The sequence below is a fragment of the Rhopalosiphum padi genome, chromosome 3, assembly GCF_020882245.1.
Source record: "Rhopalosiphum padi isolate XX-2018 chromosome 3, ASM2088224v1, whole genome shotgun sequence".
NCBI classification, from domain to species: domain Eukaryota; kingdom Metazoa; phylum Arthropoda; class Insecta; order Hemiptera; family Aphididae; genus Rhopalosiphum; species Rhopalosiphum padi.
The window spans coordinates 45,319,434-45,346,186 of record NC_083599.1 but is presented as its reverse complement, the minus strand read 5'-3'; the positions used below and the strand labels follow the sequence as shown (position 1 = coordinate 45,346,186).

At 25.8% G+C, this 26,753-nt stretch overlaps 2 protein-coding genes and 1 pseudogene across 3 annotated transcripts in view; 1 reads left to right on the top strand and 2 right to left on the bottom strand.

Annotated features, from left to right (window-relative positions):
* The window catches only part of LOC132926709 (solute carrier family 23 member 2), a 36,082-nt gene extending 22,574 nt beyond the window's left edge, over window positions 1-13,508 (bottom strand). Inside the window, exons 1-7 of one of the 2 annotated variants that reach the window (XM_060991109.1) lie at window positions 13,361-13,508; window positions 10,126-10,228; window positions 9,110-9,244; window positions 6,792-6,949; window positions 2,088-2,293; window positions 1,172-1,298; window positions 331-451 (exon numbers count right to left, since the gene is read on the bottom strand). In XM_060991109.1, coding sequence (XP_060847092.1) covers window positions 331-451; window positions 1,172-1,298; window positions 2,088-2,293; window positions 6,792-6,949; window positions 9,110-9,244; window positions 10,126-10,164 — 786 coding nt within the window. In that variant the 5' untranslated portion in view covers window positions 10,165-10,228; window positions 13,361-13,508. Of the gene's footprint in view, window positions 1-330; window positions 452-1,171; window positions 1,299-2,087; window positions 2,294-6,791; window positions 6,950-9,109; window positions 9,245-10,125; window positions 10,330-13,360 lie in introns of those variants that run through there. The other variant, XM_060991108.1, reaches the window with a different exon arrangement.
* A 280-nt stretch (window positions 13,509-13,788) lies between these two features.
* On the top strand, window positions 13,789-22,370 carry LOC132927854 (uncharacterized; annotated as a pseudogene).
* Window positions 22,371-23,198: 828 nt separating this feature from the next.
* Window positions 23,199-26,502, bottom strand: LOC132927989 (uncharacterized). Its single transcript, XM_060992537.1, has 3 exons — window positions 23,745-26,502; window positions 23,466-23,689; window positions 23,199-23,366 (listed from the first exon to the last, which is right to left on the bottom strand). Exons 1-3 carry the CDS (start codon window positions 26,287-26,289, stop codon window positions 23,208-23,210), a joined length of 2,928 nt encoding a protein of 975 aa, XP_060848520.1. The 5' UTR covers window positions 26,290-26,502; the 3' UTR covers window positions 23,199-23,207.
* Window positions 26,503-26,753: the final 251 nt, after the last annotated feature.

The following is a 26,753-nucleotide window of genomic DNA, read 5'->3' as shown; positions in this document are numbered from 1 at the left end:
GTCAGAACATAATTAATATTTTCCTTCATCCTTATTTAAAAATATATAAAAAATATTATATAAATAATCATAAATTTTACTAATAATGAATATTAGGTTTGAGCTATCGAAGAATATAGGTAGAACTCATTATATTCTTGAAGAATAAATTTAAAAAAATATATATATTTAGTTAAATTTGATTACAAAACATTTAACGTTGGTGGAACGTCTAGTGAGTACTTCCAATTGGCTATTTTTGGTATCCAATGTACAAAGAGAGTGTTTATACAGTGTATAATTATACATCAGTGATTATTATGTATATAGCCATATATAATAGATACCCACCGGAAACAGCTGGAATACGTTAAATTTAGTGGTTGAAAATCCATTAGTTTTGTTGTACGTCGGAACCGGTAACTTGACATTCGTCAGAAATTGCGAAAATAACGTCAGTAGTATGATCGTTCTGCACACAAAAAACAGCAAATGTTTTAATATTAATTGTTTATTATTTATGGAACTAACCGTATCCAATGTTTGAAATATGAGGGGTAACGATTACAATAATTTAATGCAATCCCCCATATTAACCAATTTCGTGGATTTATTGACAGAAATAAACATCTTATAATATATTAAAATTTTCTTATAACAATATAGATTATAAGAAAATAAAGCCCAACTCTTAACGGAGGTATATACATATCATCTTAAATATCATCAAATACGCTTGACGTAAGTATACTGCGATACAAAAGGTCAGTCATAAACTATGTAAATTACAACCCAGGTTTATTTTTCAAACATATACAAATAGCATCCTAGGATATTATGTTCAATTTTAATTCATCTAAATAGTTTAAAAATAAAACGATGCTAAGTTGTATGATGATGGTATTCCAGGAGCTTTCAGTCAATAACTTCCAGAAATCTTACAACAATTGGAAAAATTGTTGGACTTAGTGTGTAGCTGCCCAATGAGAATACTTCAAAAAGGACCATAATTTTTAAATATATGTACTTGATTTTTGCAATCGGTTTCATTACCTAATTGTCAGACCTCGTATTCATATAACTACTGAGGTGAACTCGATTATATAGGATACTAAACTATTTCTACATCCAACACACTATTCTATTATATAATTATATCATTTTTATTGGTACGAAGTTGAACAGCTGTTACCCCATTGATATGCCCCAGTGCTTGGAAGCCGATTCGGCCGCATTCTCGAACAGTGATAGGCCCACCAGCGACACAGTCGGAACGATCGTCAATGGTGTTACATACTTAACCAGTTTTCCGATAAGACCTGCAAATATTACATTTTTAACTAGGTATATGATTTTAAAGTACCTATTATTACGATATCGTAACCTCTGTTTTATGTGTATTTATTTATAATTGATATTTGATTTTTATGTTGATGATTTGAAACACAAATCAAATTTCACACTATGCAAGTATTCTTGGGAATTTATTCACATATTTACTATATAGTTCAGTTATAATAATTTATTAAATATTATTGATAACGCGTGTAAAATATCTTTTATTTAATTTTTTATTTGGTTAAAATTTGTTCTTAAAAATATATATTTAATGACACATATTTAATAATTAGTCAAATAATAAATGAATTAAAAGGCGGAAGAAGTATAGGAGAATACAGATGTATTCAAAACTTTAACCTCTAACACAGAATATATACTCGTAGCGTTATGAACTAAATTTAAGTTAAGATTGTTTATTAAATAAGCTTAAATTAGATAAAAGGGAAACAATTGGTTGAAGGTAAATTAATATTGCCTATTCACTATATTATCTTTTGGTTTCTAGTTTTTAGTAAAGAAATTAGTTCTTAACAATTCAGATAAAATGGATAAATATCCTACATTTAACTAACGTTTAGATTGTATAGAAGATATAGTATTGGTATTTGGGACTAGCCATAACATAATCACCTAGATTTAAAATTCGTGTTACGTAATGAACCTCATAATTCAATTCACATAGACCCAATAATTTAATATTTAGATTCAACAAAAACGGATCGTTAAGTAAATAATATGACGTGTAATGTGCAAATGCGATCACTTACCAGAATATCCAAGAAAAACCTGAAACAAAGCTGACACGGCTATTGCGCCTGAGAGCTCTCTCATACGCACTTTCCAAAGTTCTTCTTGATCATAAGATGTCATTTCGATTATGCTTCCCATAGAAGGACACCTCCATTGTGGTAGTTTCAAAATCGCCAACGTTGGTACAAGAAATGAAATCGTTCCTCCTTGTACAATTGGAAGCCTGTTGAGGAATATAAATATTAATGGGTTATAATTAGGACTCAAAAGTTCTAGCTATTTCATATATTTTTAGTATGTTTAAGAACAGTAAGAACATCCAAAGCAAGATATACATTTGTTTCACGCTTCACCGATGTTGTATACGAAATTTTATTTTGCTGATTTTTACTTATTTACGATACGATTTTTAATGCTATTTTGCTAATTGAGTTTTAATTGTTATATACAGGCATGATTTTATAAAAAAAGGAAAAGTAACATCTGACATACTAGATCTATATGGAGCATGAATAAGCCCAGCAAATTAAAATAGTCGTTCAACAGCGGTTGAAGAGGTTTGGATTGTGTTATATACCTATAGTTTATAAATATTTTTTCTATTTTTATAATTTAAAAAACTTATAAATTCGAGTTCGTTACTTGGCTGGTCTGGCTCAAAAGAAAAAATAATAAGACTTGATTCTTCACTTGAATGGGATTAAATTTCTGAATAAATGTTTAACGCGATAAAATTAAGAAAACATTCTGCCAATATTGGATTTATGTAACTTACTGATTACAAATATAATCTTTATTATGAGCAAATATTGTATATATTGTTCATTTATCAAGACATAAAAAACTTTAATTTAAGTTATTATAAATTAGAAATAAAAACAACTATATAATAACCACTTGATAGGTTTTCACCGTAAACAAGAAGAATTAAAGAAATAATATAGTTATACAAAAAAACCTATGACAGGATAATTAAAGCGAGTCCTAATCACTAATTATAAGATAGGCCTGAATCATACATCGTTATTAATTATTATGATAATATGATATTTAAATAACGTAAATATAACATTATTAAATATTAAAATCATACATCTTTAAAATGTCGTACCATTTTATACTTGATTTTGTAAAATATATTACAAAAATAATTTTTTCCCAAATTTTCATAATCCCTAAAACGCTTCCTAATAAATTGAAATACTGAAAATGTTTTAATAAAACGTATTACGTACATAGTATATAGTATAATGTGAGTACTTTATACATTAAAATAAAATATAAAGTAATTATAACGCTCGAATTAGAATCACATCTAACCCTTATAAGAAAAAAAAATAAACGGCATCTAAAAAAATTAATCCAACGAAGATAATATAATAACGATATAATATTTTGCTTCTATAAAAAGTGATTAAAACAGCTACTTATAAATTTTTCTTTTTACTAAACAAAATCTATTCAAACATTGTAAGCATTGTATACATAGTCATTTGATTTAACTTTAACATGTTATAACTTTTTTTATATTTTAGTTAGTTTTATTTTTTAGCAGTTTAGGCTGCTATTATAACTATTGATGTTAAAGCCTTAAAAAATTATAATAATAAATTATATTATTATTATACAAATATTACTAAAAAGTGGTAAGACTGTTTCAAATTTAAAATAATTCAATATATGTAGTAATCCAATTTTTTTTCCTTATTATTATTACCTTGAGCTGATTAGAATATTGTTTTCGTGTTTTCGTATCTATTATATCGTATATTATTATTATTATTATCGTATTATATTCGTTTTATTACCTATAATTACTATATCATTAGATCATATTATATAAATTTTGATTATTAAATTATGTATTTAGATAGTTGGTGTTGGTAAACACGAAATAGAAAATTATAGATGAATTTCCTGTTTACCATGACACGTACCTACTTATATTTTGAGGGACTACGCTCAAATAGTTGTTTTGTATAAAAAGGGTTGTAGTTTTATTATTAAGTTAGACATAGTTCAACTACAATTACGCATAGACCGGTGGCGTTCTACATTTAACAACCTATCGGTCTGGCTTTTTACATTGTCTCAGTGAATAAACATTATTTCTAAATTCTAAGTATAAACGTGTTGTTTATTTACTACAAACTTATAACGCTAACTAAAACGGACCTACGACAAAGTGGACTTCGTCGTTAAATCGTGCTGAGCTATCTCCACCGAGACCGGCTTATTACATATAGATGGTAGATCCCCATTATATACGAACAAATTATAAAACAATTTATTTGAACTGATGGCCACACGATTAATAATGATGAGTAAATTGCTGTTTTGAAATCGGCAAATATTATTTTAAGTAAAAATTTGATATTATTTTTTAAAAATTCAGATTTGAGATTTGTTAATGTTTTGGTATAAGTATCTATATTTTTAATAGGTAGTAAAAAAATACGTGGTTTATAATTATTATATTTCAAGCTAGCATGGGACTGGCTCAATGAGGCCTACCATGCAATATAGTAAAAAGGGCACACACAAAAAAAAAGATCACTACGTTCGCAAGTCATGGATTGTAAAAATATTTTATAAACAATTTTGGGCAACTTTTAAAAGATCCATCTACAAATATTGAATCAACTTCACTTAAAATTTTTAAAAACTGGACGCAATTCATGTAGTTGTTAAGATTAAGCCGGACGCAATTCGTGTACCCACTTATCAATTTTTTTATTTCGGGACGCAATTGGTGTATAGCCGTGTGAATCTACGTTGAAAAAAAAGGATATGTAAACGATGTTTACAATGGCACCATGGATAAAATTAAGAAAACAATATCAGACAAAACCATTTGGATCAGTATCGATGACACCATTGATGCAGAGAGTCATTACATTGCAAATGTAATAGCCAGCACTCTTGAAGAAATTTGTGTAGGCAACATTTTTTTACATATTTATGTTAACAGGGAATATTCCAAAACCGGACAAAGTACCTATTTCACAAATTTCAATCACCTTATTTGATATAAAACTTATATAATTTGAAAAAATCGAAAAATTAATTTAAAAAATGTTTTGTTGATGAACTTAATTTGCATATTTCCCAATTTTAGGTGATATTTATAGCGCTTATTGTGGTACAGTAGAACCTATAGATTAACCATCAATCTCGGGATCAGAGCTTTGACGGATAATCGAAAAGACGATTAAGTGAGCAACGAACTTTTTTTAAACATACATACACATTATTTATTATTTTTCAATAATTATAACATGCATATCTATTGATATAATTAAGTGCTATTACCTATTGGTACATAATTATTTTTTTTTTTTAATTTGTTATACACACATTTATTATTTTCCATAATTAACAACAGTAGATATTGCCAAAAAGTTTCGAATAAACCTTCTCATACATAAGGCGATAAGATTTTACTGCTACGCGCAATTAGTCTGCCGCCTATCGGTTAACCAAGAAAGATGGTTAATCGAGTGCGGGGTGACGGATAATCAAAGTTCTACTGTATTCTTAAGTGCATATAAAAGCACTAAAAATTTACTTTATTTGTGTTATAACTTCCGAGCTCTGATTATAATTAATAAAATAAAAAAATAATTGGGGAAGGATTATTGATTAAAATATTAAAAGAATATTATTAAAATAATACTAATGGCTTTTTTAAGCTATATATAAATTATGATACCTATATTATCTTTATTGTGGGGCTCACGGAATCATTATAAACAATATTATATGTAATTAAAGAACGACTATTGTTTCAAAGTTTAATAACGTGTAATTAGTCAACACAATAAAATGTGATTAGTTATATGATGGTATTAATATCGAATATTTATTAATAAACATAATATATTATGGCGTAAACAAAAAATAATATTCGGTATACGGAGTCAAGAATGAAATTATGAAGACTTAAAATGGTAGATAAAACAGTAATCCAATGTATTGTGATGAATGAAAGATTTGTTTTTAATTACCTACTCGAGATCATACGGAATAAAAAGTATAGATATTGTAGTTTTATATTATTAAAAAGTATAATTATTTTTTATTAATATTTAAAAACAAAATGTTTAAATCATTCTCCATTAGAAGCTCATAAAGTATTTAAAGTATTTAAAAAAAAAACTATTACCGAGAATATATTGTCGAAAGGGATAAGATAGTGAATAACCTTCTAATCAGCTTTAACGAATCCAGTAAAGACAAATAAAAACAAGGGAAAGTTAATTTTTAATTTCAGGCAATCTAGTAGGAAAGTTGGTGTCTTCTCATGAAACCGGAATGCAACTAAAGCAATTAATGAGACACGACATCAGTCTTAGCAAGCAAAGTTGTAAACAATATACTAAATGTATCAAGAATGTCTTCAAACAATAACTACATAATCCAGATAAAGATCCTCTTTAAAGACTTTAAGAAAAAATGTACCAAATGTCCTGAACTTTTCGTCGTATACGCAGAAACAGAAATTGATTGTGCGACCCTAAAGGATTTAAAACGTAAAAAGGTTGCAGAGCAAGAAGAAACCAAAGCAACGAGCTATTAATGACACCAAACAATAAGTTACTTAAAAAATATAAAAAGACAGGTATATTTCTTGTTTATAGTTCAGCATTACACGTTATAAAAATAATTAATTTATTACTCGGGTGGAATTTATTAATACAGCTAGTTATAAAAACATATACCTGCAACCAAATGTAACTTGTATAAACGTTACTATAGCTGTTACGAATATCATAGTTGATATAATATGACCTCGAGCAGGATCATCTTCCTTCATGCATAGTGCTGGTGTTAGGATAAATGGGATCGAAACAATAGCACCAATCATCGTGAGGTAATGCTGCAAAATAAACACAGATAGCATTATAAATTATATATCAAGTAATATTAAAATCTGGGAGGTTGCGTATTGTCAATTACTTTTCACCAGTAACATAACATGGTAAACAAAATTATTAATTTTGATAAACCCATATTAAATATATTCAAAGTCCACATATTATTTATTTATGTTTTATGTATAATAAACGGATAAAGACCTTTTGTAACAACAGTAATTTAGTGCCTAGTATGAGTTAACATTAATAGGATTCGACTATTTAAGTAATTTACAGTTAAGAGTAATTAAACTTTATTTATGACAAATAAATAAATTATGAAAATAACAGATAAAAAAATAGTAATAATAAGATTACATTTAAATAATTATATTAACTACAATGAGACAAATTAAATCAATAATAATAATTCTTAAAAGGGGTACCTAATTTAATCTTTAAATTCACATTTTAATTATACATTTCGATATAAAAACAATACGTGACATAAAGAAAAGGTCTGCATGATTCATAATATGATTAGTTGATGTTAATGCTCCAGGGAAGAAAGAAGTGGAATTAAAATTATTTTTGTAAAATGGAACATGAAACAAGTTTGATTTCCTCAAAGAGTGATTAATTATATTAAATCCGATTATAGAAAGCAATTCTGGGGGGGAAATATGTTAAATATGACCGTTCAACGAGTCAAAAATAAACATAATATCTATAACCTTTCTTCTTAACTCACAATATACTAACCCCAATTCACTAATTTGCATATTATACGAGTTATTTTAGTTAATAATACAATGATTTCGATACTAAGAGGTCAAAAATGAAAATTCTAAATACTCTTCAAAATAATCAGGAAAAACTAAAAACAAATAAAAACCGAAATTTTCATACAAAATCAAATTTTTACTAATTCCACTGTTATTTTTATGAAACTACATAATTCAAAAATGAATCACTGTAAAAACTTGATATTTTAAACAAATAAGCATATATAACAAATGTCATAATTTTCAAAATATATTCACTTTTTTATGCTATTTATAGGTATTTAAAAATATTTAATATATTTAAATTAAATAATATTTTTCAATTTCAGTATGATAAAATCTTTATTTTTGAATAAAAAAAATTTGAAAATTGAATACAAACACTATTTATACATTTTGCTTATCATTGTAAAAATAAAATAGTCGCAATTTATTTGTATATTCATTTTTTATGAAATTTAAAACTTAATCATCTAAGGCTTAAAAATTTGATACGAAATTCCTTACAAATGTATTTAATTTCTAGAAATAAAAAAAAAATTTGATATGAAACCACAAACGATTATTATAGGTAATTTAAGTACAACATTTCACATTTTAAATATGACGTTTTATCCTTAAAAGATTTTTCAAAGTTTTCATACTAATTTTAAATTGAGATTTACAATTTTAAAATATTTTTAGTTTTTAGTATAAGTATTAGTAAAAATGTTTAAGCTCGGCGATTATGGTTGAAAATTTAATACAATATCCGAAATAAGTAGTTTTTCTTATAAAAATAGCAATTTAAAACTACTTAAAATACATAAGCAAGTTTGTTTTTTTATTATTATGTAGTTAAAAATGTATAAAATGTTAATTTTTTATTGCTAAGACTTAAAAATAAAATACAAGGTTACACATTATTCGTACTTATTAAAACCCAAAAATAAAAATTAAATAGTCATAATTTTTTTTTATTCGTTTGTGAAATTTAAATTGGTAATTTAAACAAAAAATAATTATTTTAATTATTTTGTTATAATTCAAAAAAATACATACTTGAAATTGAATACATTTACTATAATAATTTACTATATGCAATGAAATGTTCAAAATATATGGATTTATTTTAAGCTATTGACTATTTAATATTTATACCATATTAGGCACACTAAAATATAAAATATACTCTATACAAATATGGTAACAGTATCCACTCAAAATCTTTTTTTATGTGCAATAATTTATCATTGAATTCAAATTTAACGCACCATTAAAGTAATTTACTCAATGATTGAATAATAGAATTTAGGATACGAGCGACTCCGATTGTACAGCAGGGCATTTCTTTACTTATACCCATTTCCTTTTATTAAAAATCTAATAGATTAAGGGTTAATCAACATTTATACATACTTGTAGAGCCATGAAGATACATAAATACCATGGTGGATTATCATCAATACCATATGTTATCGATAATCCTTCATTTTTCTTATAATTCGAATTGTTGGTGTGGTCAATGGACTGAGACGATATGAACTCGTTAGACTAAAAATAAATAAATTATAATTTTAAGCAATCAATGATATAATAATATGCAATGCTTCAATGCTTGTATAAAAAAATGTGGAATTACAATTATTGAAAATTAATTGTTTAAAAAATGTTTTTATTTTTATTTATTTATTTATTTTCCATTTTTAATACTTGAATAATAGTAGGTCATTATTTCATTATATTTATTTTATTGTCTTTTGAATAATATTTATGCTCAAATCGATTTTAAATTGCACGTCAACATAAATAATTTTGATGAAATATCAGTACTAATATCATTACATTATTATTGTCATAGTATAGTATTTTAAAATTGAATTATTATCAATTAAAATCCAAAATATGTTTAGTTCGATTACTGAACTTTAAAGTTTTAAGAAAATGTATAAAAAATGCTTAATCAAACTATTTTATGGGGTTAAAATAGATGAAAGTGAATAATTGAGAAACTGAGAATAATTGATATATTCAGTTAACGCCTATCAAAAGTGCACACATGCGACATACACACTATATGTATTATTGTTATTCGAAAAATAACAACATATTTACTCTATAGATATATCTATTAAATCCTTACTAATGTTAGTCTAAAAAAATATAATTAATAATTTAATTGCCGGTAGATTAGTGTTTGATTTGAGTTTTTTTACATTTATTTTTTTTATTTAAACGCCAAAATAAGATCAATCCACCGTCTTATAAGCAAGCCAACGAAAAATTTGTGTTTAAAATATTGATTAATGAATAATATTATTAAGAAAATGTAGGTGTTACTATAATATATGTTAACGTTTTATTAATAATTAATGATACTACAGCATTCGGTACAATAAATTATACTTAATAAATAAAAAATTGTTTATACATACGTTTAGGTTAACATTTACAAATTCTTTTTGATCCTCCATGATCGAATTGGTTGAAATAAACTGAACATGAGATGTCACTCTCAGTGGAGATCTGATAATGTGGCTAGAAAAATTAAAATTACAATCAGACACTCACAATGTAAATAAAATCGATTAATCATTTGAAATGGTCGCCGTAGTATGTGAAAGATACCTACGACGTTTGTCATTTAACATTATAATAATATTATATAGGTATTAGGTACACAAGTACATATAATAAGTACCTATATAAATATTATATCTGCTAATCCAGATTGTAAATTATGTCATTTTATTTGAACTATGAGGAAAAATACTTGTTTATTTAAGCCACATAAATAAATACGTAAAGTATGTAAGCAGGTACCTATAATCTGTATTATATCACTGTGTATATTTGCAACGGTCAATGTCAATACTAATCAAAAATTTCCGAACACTGCTGCTTAATTTTACCATGTTATCATTTAATTATTATTATAATCAAAATATAATGTGGTTTTTTGTTAAAAATTAGAATTTATTTCTGGTAATACATGCGTACAAATGCGTATCGTTTGTAGGTATAAAAAAATATCAAAACTTAACTAAATGTATCAGCTACTTTCAAAGTCGTTGTACAATACATTTGACAGTTTTGGCGATTGTTTTTTTTTGGGTTTATTTTAACTTAATACATTGTTTGAAATGTGCAACTAGTAAATTGACACGAAAAGCAACTGATGCGTCTATGTATATCCCAACTATCTGCTACTCATATAGATATAGTCATATTATATGTAACTATATATGTACTTAATGATAATTTAAAACATATTTGATCTTGAGTACACAATAAATATTTTTGAAATAAAAATGTATTTTATCCATACAATAAAATAAAAAGAAGTATGCATTATTGTTTTAAATATTCGATAAACTGATTATCCACAGAATTGAGTGGCAAGGCAACCATTGATAATTTGAATAAGACGAAATAAGCATTAAAATAATTTCTATAAACCGTAAAAAACATGATTACCAAACATATACCTAATAGTGAGATGATAAAAGAAGTTGAACTAAGTATTCTGTATAATAGCTACAGAATAATATTGAAACGACACTCGATTAGCTAAAAAAGCTACTGCATCCTTAGGGTAAGGAGTATATTAGACTTTTAAAGTTGCAATCGTATCCGTAATAAAAAAAAAAAGTAATACAATTTTTTTTCTGAAAAGTTAGGTAATGTTGCAAACAAAATTTTTCGTTTTTTTTTTTGTTTCTTTCATAGGTATTCCAATTCCGAAAATTTATAAAGTGTTGCTAAGTTTTTATTTGTTTTTAAGAAGTTTATCAGTTAATGTACCGAGACATGTGTTCTTACTTTATTGTTTTAAATTTGAATTATATTTTTTATTTTAAAATTTATCTTTAATAGACTCTTGAACCATGGATTTCTCCTACTGCATAATATATATTTTCAATATTAGAAAAAAAAAAAATTAAAATTAACACAATAAAAATAAATAATGTAGGTACATAATAAATTAATAAATTGTGTTTGTAAAGTAAAAAGTTTTTTTTTTATTATTTCGATTAAATTCAATTAAAATATCAAAATAACAATTTAGTTTATACATCGTATAATATATTAAAGTTATGATTAAAAACACGCAGTTGTAAAATTAAAACAAATTTTTTTATTTCTGGAATTAATATTATTAGATTGATAAATATTGTATTTATAATAATACTTTGGCTTTTACATTATATTAGTAATATAATTTTAAAAATATAGTTATACATTTAATACAGATATTGTTATTTCAACACATAATAAATAATACAATATTTGCGTTATGATACATAGTATTTTTATTATTTTAGTCAATATAAAATAGTATTTTTATTATTTTATCATTACAACAAAAATGTAACTATTATTTTGAAATCCATTATTATAATGGTTTTTAAAATTTTAATATTTTATCTTGTAGCTTACTTACATAAAAGTTATAATATCTACAGTAAATTATTGATTAAGTATTTTAAGATGAGATTTTGTTTTTTATGTTCTAAAGAACACATATTTGAATATGAAAAAAAATTAACTGAGAATTAAGAGGAGTCACTAAATTTGAATATAAGTATGAGAATAAGGGATTATGATATCAAATTAAATTGAGGATTTAACATGTTTCATTAAAATAATTTTAAAACGATATGTATAGAAGGTTACGTATATACACGTATGCTAATATTCATATAAATATTGCAATATTTTGGAATTTTTGAAAATTGCGTCAATGAAAAAAATTCTTTGTATATACTTAGCCTGTATCATACGAAAAAACAATTAAAAACGGATACGGTCTATCAGCCAATATTACTAAGTATATTTCATGTTATTTTTTTTTTGATATTTCTATTTATTTTACTATTAATAAAACACTAGGTAGATTGAATTAATTTCAGTAGAAATTTTGCATTTAAAAATATCTTTGTGTGTATAAAATATGATAATATAAGTATAAATTGCATGTCCCCACAAATAATGTTTTTTATCTAAAATGAAACAATGAATAGGTAAAATATTATGTGTAATTTCGTCTTAATTTGAACTTCAAACATACCTAAGCTATAAATGTTCCATATTTTTAAACTTCGAAGTAATTTGCAAATTTTCGTGATGTTGATGAAGTTTTCAAAATTTTAAACTCAAATGCTTATAAAAATAAATCATATAAATATATTTTAAATATTTTCACATATTATCTATAATAATAACTTACGTGGAATTTCGTATTAAAATTTAAAATATTTTCAAACTTTTTAACCTGGCAAAAAAATTATATCGAGATTTCTAAAAATAAAACTAAAAAAATGTCAAATGTCTATAAATCATTCAAAATATTTTGAACATTTATTTACAAAAATGATCATAAAAAATACATTATGAGCATTATTGAATATTAATATTTTACATATTTATAATTCACTAAAAAATTTAAATACTTTAAAAACTGACGAAAGTACACGAGTAATGTTCATTTCTTTAAGTTTAATAATAGGTCATTTCGTTCTAATATTTAAGATAAACACACAAAACTGCTGAACGTATAATTTGTTATGATATGCGTTAGTAAGACAGAAAAAGCACAGCGAGTACAAGGTCCTCTTAATCAATTGATTAAATGCATATATTTGAATATATTTATATTGAAATACATACCTAAAAATATTAAAATATTTGCTAATACAAATTACTTGAATTTTATTTTTCAACTATTTTACACAAAAAAAGTTGTAGGTATACGCTGTTTTATTATTCACGAAACATTATAATAACAATAGAAGTAGATTCTTGTTCTTCAATGGAAATAAAACCGTGTAAATTATTTCTGAAAACTTATCTACCTTGTATTTATTTAATTTATCGATATGACGTGATGACCGTACCGCTCTTCAAATACCTACAACTCATTCCTTGGAGTATATCAATAAAGCTATGTAGATTTTTGAAGGTCTTAATTGTATTTATTTTAAACAAAGATAAACAAATTTAAAGTATTTTTACAAACGTCTTAAAAACTATTTATTTAACTATTAAAATTGTTTTTTTTTTATCTTTTATACTTCTGTAGTTGTCTACTTTTGTTTGTTCTGCATGTCAGAATTAATTTACTGTCTGTGCTGTATAATATACGAATTATAGAATTTAACTAGTCGTCTTACAAACTAATTTCAAAATCGTTAAATTGCTAGTGGTTAATAAAACTCCAAAACGAATAATAAAAATCAATTGAACTGACACGTGCCCATAATAATAACAAAGTAAGAAACGTATTATGTTAGATAATTTGTTTTAAATTATCATTCAGTTTTAGTATGTATTTAGGTACACTGAGTATCAGGCATCGTTTGTATTGATTTAGGCCATTAAAATAAAAAAAAGTTAAAATAATATTAAGCACGTTGGCATTTTATCCGTGTTTGTGTACAAATAATTAATAAGCAATTTGCCTACCGCCCTCAAATTATATTTTATTAGATAATTATATGGTCACTTAACATTTTATTATTCTATATTAGTGATTTACACACAAATTATTTGGTATTTTACACAAAAATAGGCATTGTAATGGTAGGTACCCTAATAATTAAATAGTAGTATTACATGTTTACATTTAAATTAATTTAAGTAGTCGTGCATTGTATGATGCTATTAATTTACATCGGTGTAAAGATTAAAAAGTATTTTAATGTTTTTATCGACATACTTATAAATAACAATATAAACTATTTATTAAATTATAATAATACTTGAGTTTTGAGTAAAATTAATAAATTACTAAAAAAACGTATTTATTTTATTAGGTAATGAAGCTCAAAAATTAATGAAATTAAAATTGTATTAAACAATCCATTTAATTTGTACACGTAATAAGTGGTTGTGATATGTACTTATTCATGTTTTTTTTTTTTTAATTGGAAAACAACATTAAATTATTGAAAAATATCTCATCCTTCAAAATTTTATCGATATTTTTAATAATACAAATGCATTACCACACGAATTTTAAAGTTGGGAGAACAATTTATTTTTTAACTTTATAGTGCACATGATGAAGAATACTCCATCAATATTTTCGTTACATTTCATCCATTCGAAACATTTCCAAAATAAAATGTAATTTAGCTAAATTTATTTTTAACATTTTCTCCATTCCAACACAGGAATGCTTAAAACAATATTTATTTCAAACATACCATTATAGGTGCAGACATGGTATGGATTACCAATACTTTCAAATCATGAACCCGCACTGAACTAAATATCACTAGGTAGTATAAATAATAATATGCAATTATTAATTTTTAATAAATATACATTTATTGAAATAATAATAATTTTATTAGTTATACAAAAATATTATAAAATTAATAAATTAAATTTTTAAAATGGAACTTTTTTTATTATTTTGATCAAATAGATTATTAAATTAATAAACATTATGTTCAAAATAACAATTTGGTTTTTAGATCTTACAAAATATTAAAGTTATTATTTAACAAAAATATGTTAAACAATTAATACAGATTTTATTATTTAAAAAACTAATAGTATTAAATTTATAAATATTATGTTTAAAATAACAATTCGGCTCAATACTCCTATATATTTTCATAAAGAACATTATTAACTTATGTCTTCAAACATCGAGATTGGGCATAAATTATTAAAAAGTATTACGTATATAATCCCTTAAAAAGCGGAAGTGTGAAGTAGTCCTCTTAAGAAACCGGCACATGCCCGTAAACAGCATGCTTGTAAACAATTGTTTTGCGGGAAAAAGAAATTCATACCTACACAATACTAAAGAAGACAATAAATTCTGTCGTACCGTTTTTCCAATTGTTATCATTGAAACAAAAAAATTATTGTTATTTAAAATCCGTTTTTTATGTTTTTTCAAATTTCAATAACTTTTTTTTGTACCTTAGTTCATAAAAGTTATGATGTTCGCGGTAAATTATGAATTCAGTATTTTAGATAATGATCTTTTTAAATTGTATATTCTGAAGTACATTAAAGCTGTACCTACCTATATGAAAAAAATGAAACTAAGGATTACGAGGAGTCGCTTAATTTGAAGGCAAGTATGGTATTATTATTACTTATATCTTATACTATACTAGTTAGTAGTAACTATTAAGCTTTAATACTAGTGGTACCGGTAATATTATTTTGAACCTTATCCATATACCTACATTATTTTTCTAATAATTAAGTATGTGAGATTGTACGTATTCTCTGGAAATCTGAATGAGTTAATGTCTTCCATATTTTAGTCTATTAGCTAATCATCTTACTACAGATAGTAGATACACACATTATATTAAGTATATGAAAGTTTTACTGCGCAAACTATGGTTTACTTATTTTAGTTATCAATAATGTCATATTACGAGAAAAGTCTAATGAGATCGCAAAATAAGACTTCAACCATTTTCCATTCATACATTCAAAATTATAGACCAGCTAGTCATTACTCCAAAGTTTGACATCGAACAGAACGTTTCTCTAGTTTCTTTGCTCTCTGCTGCCTATAGATATCGCCTGTCGTATTCTGACATCCAATTCTGAATTAAAATCTGTGTAAGTACATATATATTATATATATTATAGTTTTAAATATGCAGTATAGTTTTTATACAGAATAATTTTTTTTTAATACAGTCGCCGATCATTTTCTGGAATTCATTTTAATTTAGTCATCAATCATAATTTAATTTTTCGTATTTTTCGTTTTTTTTTTAAGTTTTATTTCAATGTAATTTGTAGTGCTAAAGATTAAAAATAATACACCTATTATAGATCTATATTAAAATAAAAATTATTACTTTTTAAATTGATGATTATTAGTTTTTTACATTTTTGTACCAATATACCTATATTTTGAATTTATAATTTTCTAAATGTATGTTTGATGTATAAATATTGAAAGTTGGACTTAATTGTTACTAGTTTTATTACCAGTTATTTTTTTATATATATATACAGTAACCATTTTGCACTTTTAAACTTTATAATGTAAATTATGATAATTAATTAACATATTATTATAATTTATTAATAAATTAATAATTAATTATTAATGGTACCTACAACACTAGAAATGTATACACCAACTATCATTCACATTTTCATAAAAATTTTGTTTTCTAGTTTAGCTTTTCTAAGTCTAAAATATAGGTACAATAAAATAAAGCATGCTTAATTAACAAGATAGAAAATAGTAATAAATGAAGGCTAATAGTAGTTTTTTTTTTTTAGGATAATTAATTTGTAGATATATCTTATATTATACAATTGTTTAGTTAGTAAGTATACCTATTTACTTACCTATATCAAATAATATATGTTTAACATTAGAGTTTATTATTATATTGTTTTAAGTGCTACTATTAATTAAATAATACCTATGATTTGTTTTGTTTGTAAAAAAAATGTTTGAACTTTTTCGGCACTGGTGGTACATTATAAAATAATTCACTTACTAAAATCTTCAAGTACATATGAGTGTACAGAATTTGGTTATACTCAATCATTTCCTAATTTAAAAAATGTTAAAAGACACGTATCAATAAAACATGCAAGGAAACCTATACTCTACCAACTCGATCAACAATATTTGATAATTTAAACAATAATAATGAAAGTGATAATATTGATACCAATTTGAGTTACATAATGGATTCACCTCAACATGAGAACTATAATTATGCCACCATTGATACCTATAACGGTGTCACGTAAATATATCGCGGTAAATTTGTCGTGGTAATTTGGGCGCGGTAAATTAGGCGCGGCAAGTTGGGCGCCGGTGTAATATCGTCGCACGTAATTTCGGCAAGTGACGATACATGCCTTATGTACAATATTTTATACTTTATTATAAATACCTAGTTTAAATACAATATGCATAACTTATTGGCAAATATAAAATATAATTTAAGTCAAATAAGTCAAAATAGTTTTAAATTTTAAAAATATAAATTAAATTGTTCCACAGATAGCTAATAATAATAAAAACAAAAATATATACAAATAAAGTTCTAAATTACAATTGCAACTGGAAATTAACAGCTATCCCACGTAAATAATTTTGAATATTAGTAATATTTGGGTCAAATGTTGAGGTTAATTTTCGAATACGAATTGCAGAATCTTTATATTTTTTTTTTTAGGTAATGCTATTCCAGAAAGTAACTGTTTGACTTTAAAAAGGTTTATATTATTTTCTTTTTTCAACGCATTAATAAAAATCTAAATAGATGGATGAACTGAATTTAACAACGAATTGAAACAATTGTGCCAGCCTTCTACTGCATTATTGGTGCGTGGAATATCTTTTTCAATTAAAAAATAACAATTCCATATTGAAATAGGAAATAGTGAAGGTGTTTTTCGTCCTCTTCTATTAACGCTCGACCAATATATGTATCCTCAAAGTTAAGTTCAAAAGTAAACATAACACATTATAGGATTTATAATCACAAATCATCGAATCACGAGCCTATCATTTTGCCTATTAGATATCCGACGATATCATTAAATTGACGCGATCTAATACAAAACGACTATATGACGCGCGATAATATTACACCGCGACCAATTTACTGCGCCTAAATTCCCGCGCCCAACTTACTGCGACCAAATCACATGGAACCACCTATAACACCCCTGATGACAACCCCATATTACTTGCACCTGTAGATGATATTTTTGACATTAATAATGCTATCAACTCAATTTTAATAAGGTTTAATTAAACCAATAGAAAACTTAATTACTAGTTTCACACAAAAATTAATTAAAGAACCTATTTTATTATCAACTTTACACACAATTACAATAGCAATTACAAATACATTTGATTTTTGTAGCAGTTTTCTTTAAACAGTTGGTTAATCAAACATAATTTATTTAATAATATCCAACAATTTAATATAAATGATGAAATTAATTTAGTTTGTAATGATGGTGAAACAATATATAATGACAGTGTTACCAAAGGTGTATTATTACCATTACATTTTCAATTTAAAACTTTTTTTGAACATGAAAACAATTTTGATATTACTTTAAAAATGTTTGAACAGCTAAAAATCAGCTCAAATAATGAAACACAAATTAAACACATCATTCAAGGGCAGTTATGAAAAATAAAATTGTTATTCCATATTTTATGTATATAGATGACTTTGAAATCAATAACCCATTAGGTTCACACGCATCTGTACATTCTGTTTCAGCAATTTATGATGGATTTCCGCCTATGATAAGTGTATAGGTAGTGAACACTGTACAATGTATATATATAATGTATATTTTTTTTATGTAAATAATTCTACTTCAATTATTATTTTTATTTAATTATTATTACTTTTTAAATATATGAGTTATGTTCTAAATTAATGTCAAATAAGTTATTAATAGAGATAAAAAAAATGAATATATTTTATGAAAGAGATGAAAACACTACAGATAACGTTTAATACACATCAATCGATAATTTATTAAATAATGATAATGAGTTTCGTTCTATAATGGATACTAGTAGTATCCATCTAATAACCAATATGCATGATGACACAGCACTTGCCAGTACATCAGAAAATTCAACAAGTTTTCAATCTGTTGATAACGATCAATTAAAAAAACTCCTTATAGAATGGAATCTTGATTGTTTGTACCAAATATGTATAGGTAACAATACTAAACCAAATATAAAAATGTTTTATTAAAATTAATTATTTTATTTTAGAGCAACAAATGGATTTAGAGGCCTTAGGGCTAATGAATGATAATCATTTCAATATATTGTTATCAAATGTTCCACTGGGACCCAGAATAAAATTTGAAAGCAAAGTTAAAAAATATCAGGCATCATTAATTCAAAATTCAGAACACACCACAGTTAATAATTATAGCAATTATTATAAATAATGCTGATGAAATTTCTCAAAAGGTCTCAAAAGTTACAACTGAAAACCAAGTTTTTCAATTACATACCATTCTTAACGAGAGTTGTAGAAATGTATTAGTTGAAATTATCATTAATGACCTAATAAAAAGAGAATTCCATATGACTTTTAGGTTGGCTAGTTTAGTAGCTGATGCTATAATTGGAACTTTTCCCACAGAAATCAAAGTAGGTACCTAGTTTATATTATTTCATCTAAGAATTGATAAAATTGATGTAATTTAATGTGCTTGTAATTTGTTATAGGATACTTATTTTCTAAAAGATGCCAAAAATAGTTCACCTAAAGGCAAATTATATGCCAAATATTATAATACCATAAGGTCTATGAAACAAAATGGTTTAATACCTGCAGCAATTGGTAAAGAGAGATCTTCAAAAATATTGAGTCGTACAATGGACAAAGAAAATAGTTTACTCGGTAATATAATTAATTTTAAATAATTATTCGAAAAATAATTCAATTTGTATTAACTTATGAAAATTCAACATTTATTTAAGTTACCTATGTGTTAGTATTAATACCTATTATACTATATTTGCTTTTAGAAGACAATTAGTTGGCCAATATTATAATATGTATACTGCCATGCTGGCTTTGAACACAGTCACTGGTGGAGTAAACAGCTAACATACCTAAAACCTAGGTACCACCTGACACGGGCAGTTTGAAAATATGATACTAGGTGTTGCAAGACACATGGTATATGACATACGTAGCCACCCACGTCTTCAGTGAGCTTTATAATAAATGTAAATTTTGTACATATTAAGGTCAGCATCAACCTACCTAACCCCTAATATATTTCAGAATCTGTACCAAAAAATATTGCATAAGTACTCAAACTGCCTCTGCCACCTGACCACTGCTGATTTAAAACATTCCCCTCCCCCAGAGCTTCTTTAAATTAATAATGTATTCCTACCTATCTTTAAAAACAATAGTTTAATATAGGTAACACAGAATATATATTTACTCTTAATTCTTATAGTATTATGTATATTATTCACAGCTACTGACCCTGATTCTGAAATAGTGTCGACATATCTAAATGATAAAGATCTAACATGGCCAGAAATAGAGGACATTTGGAGAAAAACTATTAATTACCGTCTAAACTATATAAAACAAAATAATGCTACAGACATTTTTAATAAATGGCAACAGTATACTCAACCAATGGGTTATAAACTTGTAAGTCTGAAATATTATTTAATAAATTCATAAAATGTTGTTTAGAAAAAATAAGTATTTTTTCTCCTAGGCCTCACCTTTGTTTAATTATGTATTCTAGTTACCTACTTCTACATTGCAATTATCACTATATAATTTTATACTGCATTTATAATTTATATGCATTTGAAAATAAATTTATTATTCATAATACAACTGTAATAGACTTCTACAGTTGTATTAATGTTGTCCTTACTAAAATAATTAAACTAAAAAAAAATATATATTTTTATGGATTAATGTATTGTACACAATATAGGTACCTAGGTAATTATGAATACATTATTATAGGCATTTAAGCAACCATTATAACATTTATAATTTAGGTACTAAATATATTTTCAGTTGTACTTAGTGTAGAACTCTTATAATTAAAAATACTGAAAATTACAAAAAAATTAAAAATTGTCTGGTTTAATTGTATTCTTGTATGTCTATAATATTATTATTTTTATGGTATAATAAAACACATGATTGGTATTATTGGTTATTCTAATTAAAAAAAAATAAAAATTACTGTCTATTTCATTCTAGGTTGATATAGATTTTCAAAATTTGTTTAGCGATTACACAAATTTCAAAACTGTTATTGAAGAGAATATGGATAATTTAATCAACATTTTGAAAGAGAGAGTAAGGGATTGTGAAAGCAGAAAATTGTTGGAAACATTTGGTTGTTCAATGCAAGTTATATCAACTGGTAATTATTTATTTAATTTAAACATTTAGATGTTATAATTTTCTTTATGTACCAAAGCAGTATTTATACATCTTAGGTAGATTTATGTTGTATATTTTAAATATATTATATTTAAAGCTTATACTTTGTAGAATAATAAAAATAAAATTGAATAAAATTAATTTTGTTTCCAGATTCAAAAACTTGAATACTTAAAATGTATTTATTACATTGCATTTCATTCCCACCTCAAAAAAATCAACTAAAGATAGTATTGGCAAAAGAGGATTCATGATGATGAGAGTTAACGCTGAAGAAGATGGCTGAAAATGGTCCAATACAGCCATGCTTGTTAGTTGTAGGATCATTATTTGATCCTAAACAAATTCTAGTATACTTTTATAAAATTAAATACAAAATATTTTCTGTTTATAAGGCGTTTGATATATGCTTCAAGATATTCCATGTCTTCAACGTGGAATATCCTCTAGAATCGGGTGACATATGGCTGTTTATACAAACTTTTTTTTACAACATACAAACTAAGTATGATAAATCATACGTATTATCAAAACAAATTTCAAATGAATTAAAATCAAAATTAATATGATAAAATGCGTAGAATATAATATGAGGTATACACGTGATATAGACTATAGAGTGGGTACCTAGGTATATTACCATTAGATATTACTTTCTGTTTTTGATCATGATTATAAATAACTTTATTATTATTTCTTTGTAATCGTGTTATGAATACCTATTATACATTTTATTATATATTATATATAGGGCCCGGATTTAAATGCACTTAAAACCATACAGATATGCTCTAAAAAATAGCCAAAAATGCCCTTAAAAAATGCATTTTACCACAAAAATGACCTTAAAAATGCACTTAAAAAATACAATTTACCACAAAAATGACCTTAAAAATGCCATATATATTTTTTTATACAAATTGTAATTTATAAATGACATAATAATTATTTTATTAAAAAAAAACTGAAAATTTGAAATATTGACTGATATGATGTTGACACGCATGTTTTGGCCGTTTTAGGGGAAATATTATTCATTCTAAACATACCAAAATATACACTTAAGATTATGTTAAATTCTACGTTAAGCTATTTTACCTATAAAATGTTCAGCATTGCATTGAACAATAATATATTGTTTAATATTTTCAAACACCAACGATCTTCTGTTGTCCGAAAGAATATTTTTATATGTTGAAAAACTTCGTTCGACGTCCACTGATGTTATAGGAGCATATTTAAAATGACAAATGTCATCTGGTGTTAATTCTCCTGGTATGTTTTTTAGAGCGGTTTCGTTACAGGGGCGGACTGGCTCCTTCAGAGCGGCCCGGGAATTTTTTTTCAAGCGGCCCATCGCCCATAAACCATTGTCTAAGGTCTTTTCGACGGCGTTGCCGGAACTACTTAATCATTATATTGACATATTGTCTAAGGCCTAATCTAATACACTATTACAGCACTTACGTTTGAAATACCAGACATTTTCTCAGTTGAATATTTAAATTATAATTAATACTAACAGAAGATAAATAAAACATTTTAGAAATACATGGTAATGATTATTTATTAGCTCAAGGAATTAATAATTTATGGAGTGTTTTGCTTTTTTGGGCTAAACGGTCTATAACAATTTGGTATGGTATATCACTTAAAATACTTTTTTCTGTAGCCATTAAAACAAAAGCTTCTAGGTTGTCCTGTGTCATACTGTTCCTATAAACGGTTTTCACCTGAAAAATAAAATCGCATTCATTTTTACAGTATAATAAACAATTCAAAATTCAATAAATAAATTTATATTTATTTTATTATTTAAAAATGTAATGTACCTGCTTTAATTTTGAGAAGGATCGTTCACAAGCTACTTGCGTAATGGATAAAGTTAATAATATTTTATAAGCTTTATATAGCATAACATATGCTTTACTATACATATTATACTTATGTAATAAAGTAAAACAACATCTCAAACAATTTCTGCAAGACTCCTTTTTAATTATAGTGCATACGTCGTTCACTACAGACTCCGATTCATCATTTTCATCACCACTGTCTATAAAAACCATAAATTATTAATTTACAGAATACTTAAGTGTATATTATTTTACCTGGATTATCGAGGTTTTCGTGTTCATATTCATCTTGAATAGTTTTCTTAATATTGGGCCATTTTTGTGAAAAATCTATTAACTCATCTCGTAATAAAACTTCAATACGTTCTGTCATACGAGATTCATCATCACCGAACTCTGACTTTTCATTTTCACTCAAATGCTGACATATAAGCTGAGTTATTTTTTTAAAAATATTTTTTCCTGAAATACTTTCAGGTTTCATTGGAAAATTTCGAGGGTCAAACAATGACATGTCGGTGTACAAGTCCTTGTGCTTAGTAAATCGTTCCTGTAAGCTTGAAATAATAGAATCCATTATGCAATTAAAACCACTTATTTTATATCGTTGGGCTGCGTCAGTTGGTAATTCATCAGTAGTTTTAGTTTTATATTTATCTTTTTTACCACGATATCTAGTGAGCGAAAATGATGTTTCTACCTCAACTTCAGAATCCATTTCTTCTAACTTTCTGTTTTGAATGACTGCGAAAGTTTTAGCAGTTTCATATATATCTTCAAAACATCTGGATTGTTTTTTTAATGTATCAATCGACGACCGTACTAAACGATGAGCTTGCATAAAATCTAGTCCAGACGTTTGTAAATAGTTGGACAAAGGATTGGTTGTTTGAAATATTTTTAAATAAATATTGGCTGTTATTATAATCTCAAATTTAGTTAAGCTGTTAAGTAATGTCAAAGCATCAGATCTAGTGTTTTTATTAAATTTTTCTGAAGACGATATTAAATATAATGAATGAACTAAATCTACAAACAGTGCTGTATCTGAATTTCCATACTGGCCAAAAATTCTATTAAGTGCATTACTCTTTGACCACCATCGTGTTGAATTTGCTTTGATCAAACGTTTTAATGAATTTTGTTTTGAATGACATTTTTCTAATTGATTAACCCAGGTGTCCATTCTACGATATGATTCACGAAAAAATACAGCACATTTATTTATCAGACCAAATAAACTAATGGAGGGCACATTAGTCTCACTAGTATCTTTCATAACTAAATTCAGCACGTGTGCGTAACACCATGTATGGATATGTCCTGGAGATTTATTTTCAAGCCATGTAGTGAATCCTGCATACTGACCTTGCATGTTTGATGCACCATCTGTGCTATCTGAAATGCAATTAGCTATGTCAAGATCATGTAATAATAACGTTTTTTCAGTTAATTCAAATAAATTGCGTCCCTCGCCTGAATGACTTTCCACCATTGATAATAGATGCTCTTCAACTCGATCTGTTACGTAGCGTATAATTATTGATAGCTGATCTTTAACTGATACATCTTGAGTGCTGTCAATTTGAATGGAGTATATTCCTGCTTCTTTTATGTTTGCTACAATTTTTTCTTGTATTAATGATTTAAGTATTTGTATGATATATGTAACTGTAGTTTTTGAAATGAAGGTGATAAGATTTCCTCTGCCTTTAGTTATACTAGAATTTGATTCAAGTCTGTTTTTGCTTTTATTAATTACGTTTTCTAAATGATGCCTTAAAACATCGTCAAATTTTGATATTAAACATAATATTTCTAAAAAGTTGCCATGACTCACATTATTATTTTCTAAAGTATATGAAGATTCATTTGTATGAGATCTGTAACTCATACAATTTTTTCCGATACACTTAATAGTTTCAATTATTCTTTCTAGTACTCGGTGTCGTTCCATAACTTCTTTACGTCGAATTTCCCTGGCTGATGAAAACAACATGTGTGGAATATTTGCTCTATGCTCATGATAAAGAAAAGCATCCACTGATTTAACATGGCAAAATGTATCCTCGTGTTCCGCGATACGTTGATAAACATGTTTCCAACTGTTCATGCCCAAAGTAAATGGGTTGCTATCTGTTGACGCACAAAATGCAATGCATACTGAACAGAATAATTTACTCTCAGCTTCAGAAAAAGTCAACCATTTTCGATGTATCCCGTCTGTACGTTTATATGCTTTTTGTGGATTAAATGGAATATTAATAGTAGGTTGGTATGGATGAAATTTAAAAAATGCATCAACTTCATACTTCTCTGGTTTTTTGAATTTGTCAATAATGTTTGTTGCATTTTCGAAATCCACAATAGTTTCTTGATTATTGTCTTGTTTTGTTTCAGTACTACATATAAGTTTTATTGAAGTTTGCTCACATTCTAACTTATTTGTACTTATATTTGGGTTAATTTTTTCTGGATCGTCTATATTAGGGAAATCCACAATACTTCCTTCATTATCGTCTAGTTTTGTTTCAGTACTACATATAAGTTGTATTGAAGTCTGCTCACATTCTAACTCATTTGTACTTGTATTTGGGTTCATCATTGATAAAGTTGGATTTTTGAGGGTAACTGATTCGTTCAGAACGTTTTCGTTCATTGCCATATTATGATTTATTTTTTTAATAAACATGTCTCTTAAGTTGCCACATCTTTTTGCTTCTTTGTTTAATAATTTCGCCTTCTTATCCCGTTGTTTTTCCGCGCCTCCTTTACGTTTTTTTGTTTCATCAATATTCATGATTGCTCTCTTAAAATAATTTTTTTAATTTTTTAATTTGCAGGGTAGATATTTGGTTCTAAAATTTTTACAAAATATAACAATTAGGGATGTTTGATGTAACCAAAAGTTAAATGAGGATTATTAAAATACAGTAAAACGCTAAAACCCTCTACTCAATTTTCAAGCCTTAATTATTAAAATTGAATGTTATATGAATTTTCAAAAACTGCCACTATTATATCTTTCTATATAGTTATTTCTAATAATTAATTAACGATAATTAAATACCATAAAATAGGGTGAATAGAAAAAAATGCAAATGTAAAATTTTGTAACTTTGATGTCCACCCTATTTGCTATCAATAGGTTGGTATATTTCTTTTATATTATTAATCGGTAATCGTCAACCAGAACAAAAGTATATTTTCCTTCTGTGACGTACAAAAACTAAAAAGCTACATAGGTATCATAATTCTTTTTAC